This window comes from Nannobrachium achirus (assembly GCF_963921795.1).
Source record: "Nannobrachium achirus genome assembly, chromosome: 11".
In the NCBI taxonomy this organism is placed as follows: Eukaryota; Metazoa; Chordata; class Actinopteri; order Myctophiformes; family Myctophidae; genus Nannobrachium; species Nannobrachium achirus.
Genome location: NC_137820.1, coordinates 23,568,704 through 23,583,468, shown reverse-complemented (window position 1 = coordinate 23,583,468; position 14,765 = coordinate 23,568,704). Strand labels below are relative to the sequence as shown.

The following is a 14,765-nucleotide window of genomic DNA, read 5'->3' as shown; positions in this document are numbered from 1 at the left end:
TGTGTGTGTGTGTGTGTGTGTCCACGTCATTATGATTATGCTATGGCTCGCTGGGAAAATGTCGAGGAGTGTGTGGTCGTGCCGTGGATGATCAAATATGAATAACTTAATATTAATAACTGCTTGACATTCTTGTGAGCCTTTTGAGTTTTGAAACTTTACTTCACCCACCACCAATTTTCACTAATGTCGTCATACTCTTCACAATCCCTCTATGTTCACAATATTGGGGCGAAATTGAGAAAACGGCGACATCTGGAGTCACATGATTCAATACGTCACCAATTCCAGTGTAACAGTTTGGATAGCAGCCCACTTGTAGAAACAGTAGGTTAACCAGCTGCAGCCTGAGCCTGCACAGTCCTGCTAGCTACGACTGGTAACTAACCAAGGTAAGTGACAACACATTTTGTTTGTGATTAGTGATGTTGAAGGTGGAACAAGAGGGCCTTTGTCGTAGAACAATAAAACAAACTACGCCACCAAACGTCTGACATAAAAATGTAGCTCACTGTAACTTTAATGTCACCAATGGTGGTATATCAACTCTATGGTGACTCACCATAGAGTTGATATAAACGTCCAAAGTTAACATATGTACCGTTTTAGCGGAGTTTATGATAATGTTACACAAACATGACAAAGAAAAGCTGGCCAGACGGACATGTCAAGTCTGGGTAAAGTTCCCTCAGCCTGCATTTATCTGTGAAAAACAACAACAACTATAGTTTCAAACAACAGCCTGGCTTTCGTCCTGACCTAAACACAATGGAAGCTAAATGCTAACATACGTGTATCTAGTCTAGTGTACTGCCACGTCAGGCCCCCCCATGGGCTGAGTAATCAACTTCAGTTCAGTTCAGACACGTTATTAGCTGGCCAATGTACTTCTATTCAAGTTGGAAAGAGATGGTAACCGTTTGATTTTGTTCAGGTTTAAAGAGGTTTGCGGAGGTAAGGTGTTGAATCTAATCTATTGTACAGGTTAATTGGGGGAGGAAATGCCTAATATCAATTAACAACAGACATAGCCTAGGGATGTCAAAAATGGACCTTTATCAAAATCGATTATTCTATAGCAATATTCGAATAGTATTCGAAAATCGATAATTAATTATTATTATTATTTTTTTATTAAAAAAAAAAAAAAAAAAAAAAAATTCTTCTGTTTTCGTTTTTTTTTTTACGGGATTTCAATGCACATTTACATATGTACAACATGGCTCTTCAGGTAATTGGTAGCCTAACTACTACTCTTCATCTTTCTTTTTAGTGTGCCAGTGTACTGTTCACCTAATCTCTCAAGAACAGATTCTGTGATGCTTTACAATACAGAGGACGCTGTTTTCCCTTTTCTTTGATGATGGCCACCAAGTACCAAACAATCAAGCCTGAATCAATCACACCTGTGTCTGAGACAGGGGGGGGAGGGGAGTGTGTAGCAGGCAGCCACTCTGCTGTGATGGGGTGCAGCTGTGCTCCTTCACTCTACACAGTTTACAGTTGGTGCTGGTGTGAATAATAAATCAATGGCCATTTACTATTATCATTAATACTATTGTTAGCCTATATTCTATATTTTGGTTGAAACTAACTAACTAAGCCAAAAAATAGTATAAAAAAAAAACGAAAAAAAAAAAATAAAAAAAAAAAAACGAAAAAAAAAAAAATATTAATATTTTTTCGATTTTCGATTATGAAATATTAAAATCGAATATTGATTAATCAAACGAATATTCGAAAATCGATTATTCGGTGACATCCCTAACATAGCCCTGGTTTGATAGTCATAATAAGGTTCAACCCTCAAGTTTAATGATCATGTCTAAAATATTAAGCACCACCAATTGCTGACTGAGAAAACCATGACATAAAATCATTACTAAACTCCTTTACACCCATCCAAAACCCAGTCGACCCACTGTCCCTATTTTGTGCATGTCATTGTAGGTGAAAATTGCCAATAAAACAAATATTCATTTTTTTATTTTATTTTTAATCTTCTGAGTTCTGGGCTCTGATTGCCTATTTTTTGCTCTTCATCATAAGTACATATCATATGGTGGTTAATAGTAGACTGTCAGTGAGTGAGTGGTTCTGTGTGCACATGGATTTCAATTCTGACTGTATGTCCATGTGGGTACTGTGCAACTATTAAAGGTGGTGTCATTGCTACTGTTTACGGTAGCCTACCGATTCTTGTAAAGTAAGAAAAGAAAAGAAGGGATGCATTGTTCTTTTCAATGTCGCTTTATATTTAGTTTTTTCAAGAGATTAGCCTCGCTAAAATGTATTCATTCAGATCCGGTTGTAAAAATCTTTGATTACCAGGGAGTGAACTGGTCTGCCTTGTTTTGTGTGGTCTAGTCTAGTCAGGGAGCACACCCAAAGTATACAGTAAAATCCATAGTGTCAATTAAAAAAAATTACATGATGGAGCCAAATGCACCCTGTGTGGTCCATTGATTCCATTTTTAAATTCTCTGAAGATTTTACATTCTAGAGTAATAAGTAGCCTAATTGTAGACATTCTCCTTCCCAAATGCCTTTAAATCAAACATTGCTTTTATATACTGCACCTCATGTAGAATTCCATGTTTGTGGTTATTTTATTTTTTAATTCTTTTACAGGAAAATGGTTTTCAACAACATTACAGAAATATGTTTTCCTTTTTAGATGGCCTGAATTTGTAGGTGTTGTTATTAACAGTTTTCATTGGCACATACTTGATTTTTGTTTTCTATGCTAGGCAGAGACATGAGTCAAACTGAGCAGGTGCAGGAGGAGACACCAGCATTCCTCAAAGATGAGCCATCAGAAGCAGGTACGTTTAATCATGGATAAAGGTTGTATGCGTCCGAGGGACGCATGTGATGTCCTGGATTGAAAATATGAGTCGCAGGACACACACTATTTCTTTCTTTGTTTAACAATTTTGCTGCCATTTTAAACATTGTGCACATCGTGCACTATCTTTGCGCGACTCATCTAGTAGACGTGTAGACTCGGTGACAGCTTTCGAATAAAAAAACCCCCATTGAAATAGACATATCCGTTGCCACGCTGTATCCCTGCTTATCCGCCAGTGTTTACATGAAAAAACATTGAAAAAAGCCAGCTGTGCGCTATGGTAACACGTGGACACGTTCGCGCACAAAACGCACGATATGTGCGGGGATCATAATCCAGGCGTGTAGAGACTGGATCAAAGTTTCCAAACGCAAAAATCGGATTGAAAAACGAGCTTTCCATTGCAGAGTAGCTTCCTCTTCTGTTACAATGTAAACCAATGGAGGCGGGACTATGGCCCAGGCTCAGACCGGATACGGAAAGCTAGATCCGGTCCAGACCGGAAATACGGCAGGATACAGTTAGGGGGCGGGCCTAAGACTCCGAAGCGGCCATATACAGCGATCATACTTTTAATTGTTTCATAATGATTAAAGCTAATAAAATTTCCGGGAACGACGGGCATCGCAGAGAGGTACAGCGGGAAATCAACGGTTTTGACGGGGATCGCAGAGTATGAGTTAATACATATTTTTTTGTCTTCTCGTTCTCAGTAAAGTGCAATCTGGAACGTATTTTAAGGCATAACATATTATTTCTTTAATAAATCTGTATCGTATACGGTAGTATGTTGATATAAGAACTAGGCAACTAGCACATCTGCAGTGGTTTGAGGTGGTCTCCCTACTCTTCCACTGAGAAATATAGCTCATAGGGGCCTTTTCCACCAAAAGAACCTTGGTTCAAGAGCCAGTGCCGTTCAGCATTCTTGGAACCTTGATTCGTTTTTGCGAACTGGTTTGCGTTTCCACCAGATTGAACCAGAGGAACCAAGGATTTTGTGGTTCCCGTTCTGAACCAACTTTTACGGTTTGGAACCAACTCGGTTGTGGTGGAAAAGCTCACCTCTGGTTCATCTCATAGGCGGGAAAAAGTACCTGAACCGGTTCTTTGCCTGTAGAAAAGTGCCCATAGTAGCACGACATCTCCCAAGCCGGAATGCCTTATTGGCAGACTTGGCAGAGTGGTAGGAATTTGGTGTGTTGTTTAAATGCCATGCAGGACAATGAATAACGTTAAAAAGAGGCATAGCAAAACGCATTACTCAATTTATTCAGACCTTTTGCATCCAGGGAATATTTGTATTACTTAGCAGTGAGATGTTGAATCATTGTGCTTTTATAGACACCAACAAGGACCATCCACAGCCACAACCTGGCATGTTTGGGAGGTTGACCGGGGGGCTGTACAGCGCTACCAAAGGAGCTGTGGGAGCAACAGTGGGAGGCGTTGCCTGGATAGGAGGAAAGGGCCTGGACATCACCAAGTCAGCTGTATCATCAGTGGCCAGTGTGCCGGGGATGGGCGTTGGTCTAGTCAAAGGCGGAGTATGTGCTGTTGCTGGAGGAGTGACTGCAGTAGGGTCTGCTGTGGCCAGCAAAGTTCCCTATGTCGGTGGAGGCAAAAAGAAAGACAAATCTGACTGAGAAGAGGGTGGATTGCCGGACCCTGGGGCATTGGTTGTTTCACCCTACAGCAAAACGAGGTGTGACCAAACAAGGGGCAAAAGAGGACTTGGGAATTGTGTTTATCTTCTTCTTTTTTTCTTGAGCTTTACTTTGGTCCACACGTGTTGTATATGGCCATACACACATTCTTAGGTGTCCAGCACCACTTTGATGCAAGAACCAACAAAAGATTTCGTTTTCAGCTGTTTCAAGGCCACAAACTGCCCAACACATCTCTCCAGTGCCTGATCGTGGGTTGTTGTTTTTCCTGGATAAAAGCAACTTTGTTAAGGTTTCAGTTTGGTAAGAAACCAGAAGGAATGTTCCACTGTGGAAATGGCCTGTAGTACATGACATCTGTCGGTAGCATAGATAAAACTGTGCAAGAACATAAATTATACAGTATAATGGTTTATTCAGGTCAGGGAGTTCCGCTTGCAAGACAATCAGTGATCAGTGCTGTCTGATCTATAATAGACAGCAAATAAAGACAGATCAGGTGTTTTTTCTTGGGGTCTGTACCAGGGATTTCAAAATATGTCCCATGTTGATGTTCAAGTGTCATTCCTCAAACATTCAGTCACAGAGGGACCTGTGGTTTTAGAGAGCTCAAGAGCAGTGCAAGGCTGAAGCCACAGTGCCACTTGAACTGATTATGTACATTAGCTCCTTCAGGGGACTAGAGCCGAAAGAATGGAACTGATGGAAGTTGTTTTTTGTGTGTATTTTTAATGTGATTGAACGTGTGAAAAGCTCCATGGGTTACATCAGCAGTTTATAATATGCCTATTGGTGCTTACCGTGCATTGGATACAAATGGCTCATCACTTCAATATTGTGAATCTTTCAGAATATGATGGTGTGTAGTTGTATTTTGCAAACATGGGGATGTGAAACGTTTGGAACCTTGCCAAAGTTACAAATGAGTTAGGTAGAATAAAGAATTTATATGGAACAAATATATTTGAAACTGTTCTTAATAAAACTGTGAAATCTGCTTTTTTGTGTTCCCCAATTTAGGAAGCACAAGATTGTGTGTGTGTCTGTTGCCAATATCTGGAAGACTGTTGCCAATATCTGGAAGACAAGAAGCATGATGTAATGTTCCTTTCTTATGTTATGTCCTTAATGTGATGGCAAAACATTCCTAAATGAGTATTGTCTACTTGTAGGTAATAGCTCCAATTCCAACCTCGTGAGGAAGACTCCCCGTTCTAGATTAACACCAGCCTCATCCTGCAAAAGGTACCCCGCCACACAGGGCTAACTGGACAACAATTGTTACTAAAAAGTGTTCACTCAATAACCTTTACAACGGTGCCACAGGCTGTCACAGGGACCTGGTAAATGGCAAAGCCAGAATTGGAGATCAGGTGTGCAGCCTTCCCTGTGGCAAATTTTGTCTGGTTTCCGGGCTAGCCTTGACCCTCAGCCAACAATGAGATGGAATCCAGTTCAATGGTGGGCAAAGTGGCATAGCCACCAGTGCCCACCGCCCTAATAAGGCTGTCACAATTATTACATGATCGTCTAATCGTGATTATTTGACATTATAGCAATTATTTTGTCATAATCGTCATAATCGTGAATGTTGAAAAATGTCAGAAATAGTGGAAATAGCAGATCTACAAGCTCACAACGCGTCGCGACGCGTTGTGAGCTTGTAGATCGGCTATTTCCACTATCAATGTTATTTTTTAAGTAGTAAGTTGTCAAATATGTCAGTAACTGTATTTGTATATTTAGGTTATGTGTCATATCTACCATTATGCAACTTCAAAGCCTAAAAGCCAAACAGAAATGTAATTATCAACGACAAATACACAATTAAATCGTTAATAGCCAATTATTTGAGTGACAATTAATCGTCATGTAAAATGTCATATCGTGACAGCCCTACGCCCTACTAATCTAATTGTCAATCGAGCTAATAAAATAATTAAAGGAAGGTTTATAATAAACCAACCCCAAATTATACATGTATCTGTTATCAAAATTAAACTTCACTGACGAATACAGCAAAGCTGAGATCTGATTCATGCCAGGGATGTAGGTGGTGTTCTAATTTAGGTTCTATTTCAGACTTTGATTCAGTTACCATAGAAATCTGTAGGCGGTGCAGTGGAGTAACAAACATTTTTCCATCTGGTGGAATATTCTTTTCTGGCCAAAACGTGTATTTTAGACGTGAGCTGTGCACAGGCTCTTGAATGTTCCCACTAAGGAAAGTAGGCTTTTCAACATCTTAAAATCTTTGTTCTGCTATTTTAAGTCGTTTTGAGGTTTTATACTACTAATTTGTAACATTTATGAGTGAGCAAACGCATGCCATTAAACATAATACTGTTATATAATATTAATATTCTTCAGGTATGTCAGTGTGGCAATACCACTCTCACAGAGATATCCTACATCGTTAAAAAAGGTAAATTACCAGGCAGCCTAGCAGGGCTAGTGCCACCAAACAGGTGAGGTGCCACATGAATGTTTCACCATGGCCTCACAGCAAGTTGACCAGAGTAAAGTTGACTGAAGCAGTCCACAACCTTTATGTGCTTAAACACATTAAAATGTAAAAACTGTAACTGTATGTGTAACCAATGTTACAATATTTTATACAAAGCTTTCTATCATTCTAATTAAGCCATTAAAATGCTTCAGATTTATAGACCATTTCATTTAGACAATTTGGTAAGCCTTTTTTTAAACATGAAATACAGTTCCATGGATGGAACAAGGGGATTAGTTCACTAGGGGCTGTGATGATGGTTGGCATGAAAGTATTTATTGACAAATACAACTTTGGGGTCACAAAGAGCTTTACCCAGGACTTTGTGACATTATAGCTTTATTTGTCACTGCTGTTCAGCTTCGGTTATGCGAGGAGAGAGAAAGACACAATCATTCCAATCCTGAAATATAGCAAATTCACGTGCATTAGCACTATTCAACACAACATGGGATGGCATTAATCAATCTGTATTGTATCTTCTAAATCCTCTAACATCATGTAATGTTATCATCTCTCTCTGGCAGCTTTACAATGGATTAAATGTTTTTAATACATCACTTAAAAGAAATTACGAAATGCTAATGTTTCAGAAGCAGTGTTGCCAGATTTGCAAGAGAAATAAGCTACCAGGGCTATGAAAACAAGCCCAAAAGAAGCGACTAGCACATGAGCACTTTAAACCTAGCCTCGCAGGCCATCCCGAGCTACGTCATCACCAATGTGCCCCTGGGAGAGTCTGGCTGTTGCGAGGCTACTTTAAACCTACAGTATATACATTGGCTATTTGAAAACAGCCAAGCTCACAACGTCGCGCAATGCGTAGTGAGCTTGTAGATATTTTCCAAAAATCTTGGGAAAAATGTGAAATATTTATTTTCACACATTATTGTGTGGACATTATTTTGGCAAGCTTATTTGGGCACCAGTTTCTCTGGCATAGGGACTCATTTCGTTCATTCTGTAAACTTCGGTCTATAATTACACGTACATGCTGTATCTTAAACAAGCACCACTAATAAGTAATAACTGAGCTTGGCACAGGTTCTGAATCTTTTACTCAAATGGAAAAATCAGATCTTTGAGCTCAATGTTTCATTGTGAAGCAGTAATCACGATCATCGGACTGGAAACCACAGTCTTCGTATCTGTACTCTTCTTCAGGTCACGAACATTTCTCCCTGTAAATAAATATGTAAACATAGTCATGCATGGTTGGTACGTACTTGTACTCGGTTGTCGGTTCTACAAATGATTAATTTAGCCCACTCACTTCCTCTGTGGCACGTCTGTCTACAGTCATTGCCAGAATTAGGGACACACACTGTAGTGCTGCAGTGAATATACACCTGGATTGCAGAAATAGTGTGAGCACAGTAATAATTATGCAGTAACAGTGGAGAAGCTATAATTAAGTGGAATTATGAATTCCTTACCTGTTCCCTCAGGAGCACCATAGAATTCTGGTCTACAAAGGTGAGCATTTTGAAAACGAAGCGCTTGTGGTGACTTGGGTACATAACACCAGAAGACTGGTCATCAACAGCGACCAAGTTGGTCAGGTAACGGTCATCCCTGTATGGACACCTGGAGAGGAAGAACTTTCCATCAGGTACAGAAAAACTCTTTTCATGAACCTCATTTTGATTTGTACTGCGTGTGGTACTGAGAGGAACAAAGAATGGAGCCATATGTCACCAGAGGAGAAAAATCATTACAGTCGGTATATGGAAACTTCAACCAATGCAGCTGTAGCAGTTGGAGCGATGGAAGGGAAAGATATGTTCTATCACTACACCACACAGTAAAATCCTAGCCTGGCGTTGCTCATATTAATTCCTCACTGCATGTTACTACCGCCAGGGGGTGGTGTTGTGCAGTTGGTTTATTAACCAGGCTATTAAAATCCTAGACCAGTGAGGGTGCATATTCATACTCTCAGGTTTTAATACAAATTCTGGATTTTAATTTACACATTCTATAATCTATATGTCCAAATTGTGGCATTTTATGACAATATTGACATTTTAATCAATAATTGATGAGTAATTTACATTACATTTTAGTTTTTCGTGTTATTATAATCTTGACTAATAATAATAATAATAATAACTCTATTTTAACCATGATATATTTATTAAGAACACCCATTATCTTTCTGGTGACTCATACTACCCTCCTAATATGTGAGCAGGCCGTGTTTTTTCAATAACCCTTTTCATTTATTTTTTATAATTCTTTGGGAAAATGGAAAAAATTAAAAATAAATTTAAAAAGTTAGTTATCGGCCTGCTCACATATTAGGAGGGTAGTATGAGTCACCAGAAAAAACATAATGGGTGTTTTTAATGAATCTATCATGGTTAAAATGGAGTTTGAAGTTACAATGGGTGTGTATCTAAATATTGAATCAAGCAAATTAAAACTGTCCAGGGTGTTCATAAAAGCTTGATTAGATGATAAAATGACCAAAAGTTTTTTTGAAAGTGAAATATCCCTTTAAGTATGCCTACTGTGATATACCAGAGTATATGAATCCAATTCAGTATTTCAACCTTAACCTATTACTGTATCCTAAAACTAAATGGAGTTGAATAAAAAGGTAATTCAGCCTTTTCATTGCCATGTATTAATTATTCTGTGACAGTGTTGTTTTTGACAGCACATTTTAATTTAGTTTCAGTCGTAGTCTTTTGAATAAAATGTGTTTTAGTTTTAGTCATAATTTAGTCACCTGAACAGTTTTAGTTTTAGTCTAATTTTAGTCAACTAAATATAAGATGTATTTTGGCAGGCCTTGATGGCATCGTAATGACAGATTGTACACATGGTTTGCGTGCTGAAAATAGCCGATCTACAAGCTCTGCTATTTTCAGCGCACAACACCTGAGAGCACCAAATATAAAATGACTGTCTTCTCCACAAGTCGCTCCCTAATGTTTTAGTCTAGTTTTTATTTTGTTGACAAAATTGTCAATATATTTAGTCTTTCGTCAGTGAAAAAAACATAGTCGACAAACATTTTTCGTCATAGTTTTAGTCGACAAAATCAACAGTGATCTGTGAGCAGCAAGGCAAGCCTTATTTCACCACAATTAAGAACTTCACCAAGATTAATAACAAGATTTTTCCAAAGGTACTGTAGGATGCTGTGTGATAGTTACCCATTGACCAGTAGGTCCCACTGGGGAAGGGTGTGAGGATTGGGATTGATGGTTGTCCAACAGTGACCAAGAGTTAGGTGGATATGATCAGTCCTGCCTACAATGCTAACGTCCACAAAGATGGGATCCCTCAGCACCTTTGTCACGGGATAATCCGCCACCGTGAAGTATGAGCTATAGGCCACATCCTCTGTGACAGGACAAATATATAGTTCATAGTGTACCCAGTTATGAAATAACACAAAAATTACAAACAATGATCAGACTAATATGTTCTTACCATCAATGCAACCCTTTGAGACGCATTGTCCATTGCCCAATCTGAGCACAACTTCAAGGTGTCCTTCATCAATAACTGGTAAAGGTTCAGTATGTTTTAATGTTCCAAAAACCAGGGTATCAACAACGTCGCCAGTATACCTACACTGGAAGAGCAGTCTGGAAGATAAGAAGTATGATATTATATTCCTTTGTCATGTTATGTCCTTAACCAATTTAATACACTTATTAAAGCAGACCTGAATTGCACTGCAGCCGATCTACAAGCTCACAACATGTCGCAACGTCCGGTGAGTTTGTAGATCTGCTGTTTTTGGCGAATGTTCCCCCCATAGTAGGGATGCTGGGGTTCAAGTGGTTATTTTAATTTTATAGTAATGAAATCCTGAAATGGATTGCCTACTCATAGGTAGTGTCTCTTGTGATGGCTCCACGGGGTCCAATTCCAACCTCATATGAGGATGCCATCCTGTTCTCATAGATTATACGACCAGACTCCTCCTACAAAAGGAAAATCGGACAACAATCTTCACAAAAGTCAGCTTCTTTTACTGATTAGGTGCTCGGTCTACCTACATTATTTATCTCTAAATTGATATTTCTATGCATTTGATTTATTAATGTTGATGTGTTGATGTATTACCATGCTTATTGTATTTATGTATTGCCTTGCTTATTGTAAATCGCTCTGAATTAAGAGCGTCTGCTAAATGCTTAAATTGTAAATTGTAAAAAAAAAAGTCTAAAAAAGTATTAACATCAAAGTAACAAAGTAACAAACAATGAAACAAAATGTTCTACTACCTTGACAAGAGTGCCACAGCTTGTCACAGAGAACTGGTAAATGGCAAAGCCAGAATTGGAGTCAACATGTGTGCATCCTTGACCTTCCCCCAACAATCTGATGGAATCCAGGTCAATTTGGGGCAGAGTGGCATCTCTAGCCACCACCACAATAAACTGGGCATCCTTGGTGCACTGGACAGTCACTAGATAGCAAAGAAGAAGAATTAAGGGAAGGTTAAAACACAAAATGAAACTAACATAATATGTTATTACCAATAAGATGCCTCAGGGCGACATACATAACCCATATATGGAGATTCATATATGGAGATATGCTGTAAGAGCCCAAACATGCTTACTCAGTTATTCGTTATGTGAAAGTCCTATGATGTTTATGACATCTGACATCATATCCTTTTATGCCCATACATGGAGATCCCTGTCTGTCAGTGTTGTATTTGGCCGATGCGGCCTCCATATATGGGCATTCCCATATGATGTCCTGTTAGATATGGGCTTAATATTGATGACATCAGGGAACTCCAAATATGGGCATAAAAGGGATTCTGTTAGTGTGACATCACAGTAAAGCCAGAGCGTGATGTCAGAGCGGCAAACCCATTCTGTTAAGAGTGGTTCCCCTGACATCACAGTGATCAGAGCATGATGTCAGAGCGACAAACCCATAGAACTACAGTGTCAGGCGTTATAGACAGAGATACATACGGACAAGCTTTGACCGTTCTCATACTAAATGCGACCTACGGTCGCAATTATTAATATAAATATAGTAAGCCTTGCTGAGCCATTGAGGACCATGGGGCAGAAGCCTATCTCCTGTTTCTGTAGCGTGATGCAGCTTTATACACCCCTTGGACATGACACTAGTATCGCAGGGACTTACCTCCAAATCCAACCCTTGATGCTGAGTGCCAAGCAGGGAGGCACTGGGTCTCCATTTTTCAGAGTCTTACCAAAGACTCTGAAAAATGGTTGGGGATCGATCCCCTACCTCCCAGTTTCAGGACGGACACTCTAACCACAAGGCCACTGAGCTGATTATTAATGAAACTGATGAATAATCTAGCAGACCTGAGAATCAAATCAAATGGTCTGATACAGTGGATTTATTGCGACCGTCAGGGAGCAGTTTACTATGAAAACCTCCACCGGCCGTCCGTCCGTCCGTCCGTCCGTCCGTCCGTCCGTCACACCTTTGTGACCATCAACAAACGTCACACCTTTGTTGATGTTTAAATCGAAGAGTCTTGGTCAAATACTTCTGTTGGTTTCTGCACTGATCATTTATACAATTCAGCTGTGTTTGCTCGTGTCATCATGATGAGGTCATAAATCAGCCATGCCCAAATATAGATTTTACGGGTTTACATGCTTACTCAGTTATTCGTTATGCGAAAGTCCTATGACGTCTATGATATCTGACATCATCATACATACATTCCCTTTTATGCCCATAAATGGAGATCCCCTCTGTAGAACCAGCCACTGACATCACTGTAATGTCAGGGGAACCAAATCCCTTTTATGCCCATATATGGAGATCCCTGTGATGCCAGGGGAACCAAATCCCTTTTATGCCCATATATGGAGATATGGAGATCCCCGTGTTGCCAGGGTAACCAAATCCATTTTATGCCCATATATGGAGATCCCTGTGATGCCAGGGGAACCAAATTCCTTTTACGCCCATATATGGAGATCCCTTATGTCATCAATATTAAGCCCATATCTGTGAATATCTTTGGGTACCAGATGTCTCCATATATGGTTAAATGGTCCGATATACATCACTGGCCAGAAGACCAAGAAATGGTGCAACCTCGCCCTTTGCTTTTCTCCCTATAGGCATCTTACTGGTAGGTAGTTTAATGAGGAATGCAGTATGGTGGTAGGTAGGTAGTTATGGCCTTTGATGTAAGATTTTCACTTTCTAGGATAACTATATTTGCTATTCCCAGATGATGCCCTTTTAGGGTACCCCTCATGCCCATATATGGAGATCCCCAGGCTTTACTAATTAACATAAGTTTTATGCCCATATATGGAGATCAGTGTCCCAATGTCATCAGATATATGGGCATAAATGGACACAGGCAAACTAGATGGGCTGTATGGATATCCAGATGTGTGATGTAAGTGTTTTATTCCAAATGTGGCACCCCACAGACATATTTCCAGAAACAAAATCCCTTTCATGCCCATATATGGAGATTTCTGATGTCATCAATCCCAGGCCCTGTAAAAAACATGGTTGCTATGGTATGAGCAACTTATGTCTCCATATATGGAGATTCAACTTCAATGAGTAACCATGGCAAACTGTCAACTGCCCGTATGTCTTGATAATTGGTAAAACAAACTTTTGGCCTATTTGTGGAGATAAGCGACCAACGGTCGCTTATCTCCCGATTAGGGAGTCTTACTGGTACATTATATTCAAGTGCTCTAAAACAGGTGATAATTTAGCCTCTGCCTACAGTTTTGTACAAAGGTGTGGAACATTTCTTTGTACTTTTATTCAGTTCAGGAGACGATCACTAGGTTCGAATATGCTTTATTGACAGAATGGAGGCAGCAGGAGAGCATTGTACAGCATGACATATAGATAGATAGGTATTAAGATCGTAATGTAGTCTACTTTTAAGAAAAAAGGGGGGAAAAAAAGAATCCCCCAATTGTTCATGGCCAATTCCCAATGACTACTGCACTACCTGTCGAAGGCAATCCCAGACATGGGCCTTATATTCTGTTATGTTTATTTTGTTTAATTGTTTAGCTGCATTTTGAAAGTATGATCAGCTTGTTTAAATGATGTAACCTTTTTTAAAGGACACCAGCTTGACATAAGTTGATGGACCCTTTCAGACCCAGTTTCAGAGAGATTTGTTTTATATATACTGGAACTTTTTACATGTCCTATTTTGTCTGATATTTAATACTTGACAATTGGTCTCAGTAATTCACCAAGCACTCACCTGCCTTTCCATAGTAGCAGTCCTGACCATCAAAGCAGCAGCCTATTGCATCACATCTGTGCTCTGTGATATCATCTAACCCACAGGGGACTCTCACTCTCTCTTCTACATCACAGCTGGGTGTCATGCCGGGCGTCGCTGGTTTTCGTGTTGGTACAGGCCCCTTTCCAGGATGCTGTACAGACGGCGGCTGTACAGGATGCTGTACGGTCGGCGTCTGTGGGGTTTGAGGATGCTGTTTTCCGGATGATGGTCTTTTAGGTGGTCCTTTTTCCCACCAGTTTTTAGTGTGTTGTTGAGCTTCGATTAAAGTCGGAACCAAGCAGCACAGCAGAACGAGTGCCAGCCAGCAGGTGGCACATGAATGTTTCACCATGATCTCACAGCAAGCGGACCAGAGTGTCCCCCAAGTTGACTGAAGCAGCCCACAACTTTTAGATGTAGTTAAACATAATGTATGAAAAACTCCGCCTCCAAGATTACATTCTGCCATTCAAATCTCTCTATCATTCT

At 39.8% G+C, this 14,765-nt stretch overlaps 2 protein-coding genes across 2 annotated transcripts; one reads left to right on the top strand and one right to left on the bottom strand.

The window, feature by feature from the left end:
* The first annotated feature begins 298 nt into the window (after positions 1-298).
* tmem263 (transmembrane protein 263) lies at positions 299-5,502 on the top strand. The gene is made up of 3 exons (XM_080736806.1): positions 299-392; positions 2,751-2,825; positions 4,196-5,502. The coding sequence occupies exons 2-3, from the start codon at positions 2,759-2,761 to the stop codon at positions 4,495-4,497; spliced, it is 369 nt and encodes a 122-aa protein (XP_080592932.1). The 5' UTR covers positions 299-392; positions 2,751-2,758; the 3' UTR covers positions 4,498-5,502.
* A 1,871-nt stretch (positions 5,503-7,373) lies between these two features.
* LOC308294230 (zona pellucida sperm-binding protein 4-like) lies at positions 7,374-14,380 on the bottom strand (the record flags this gene model as incomplete). Its single annotated transcript, XM_080736957.1, has 7 exons — positions 14,253-14,380; positions 11,275-11,459; positions 10,874-10,971; positions 10,472-10,629; positions 10,192-10,381; positions 8,464-8,614; positions 7,374-7,430 (listed from the first exon to the last, which is right to left on the bottom strand). The coding sequence occupies exons 1-7, from the start codon at positions 14,377-14,379 to the stop codon at positions 7,374-7,376; spliced, it is 966 nt and encodes a 321-aa protein (XP_080593083.1). The 5' UTR covers position 14,380.
* Positions 14,381-14,765: the final 385 nt, after the last annotated feature.

Coding starts and splice junctions, on each gene's coding strand:
- tmem263 (XM_080736806.1), top strand. CDS start 2,759: ATGAGTCAAACTGAGCAGGTGCAGGAGGAGACACCAGCATTCCTCAAA. Junction 2,826..4,195: donor AGATGAGCCATCAGAAGCAG/GTACGTTTAATC, acceptor GTGCTTTTATAG/ACACCAACAAGGACCATCCA.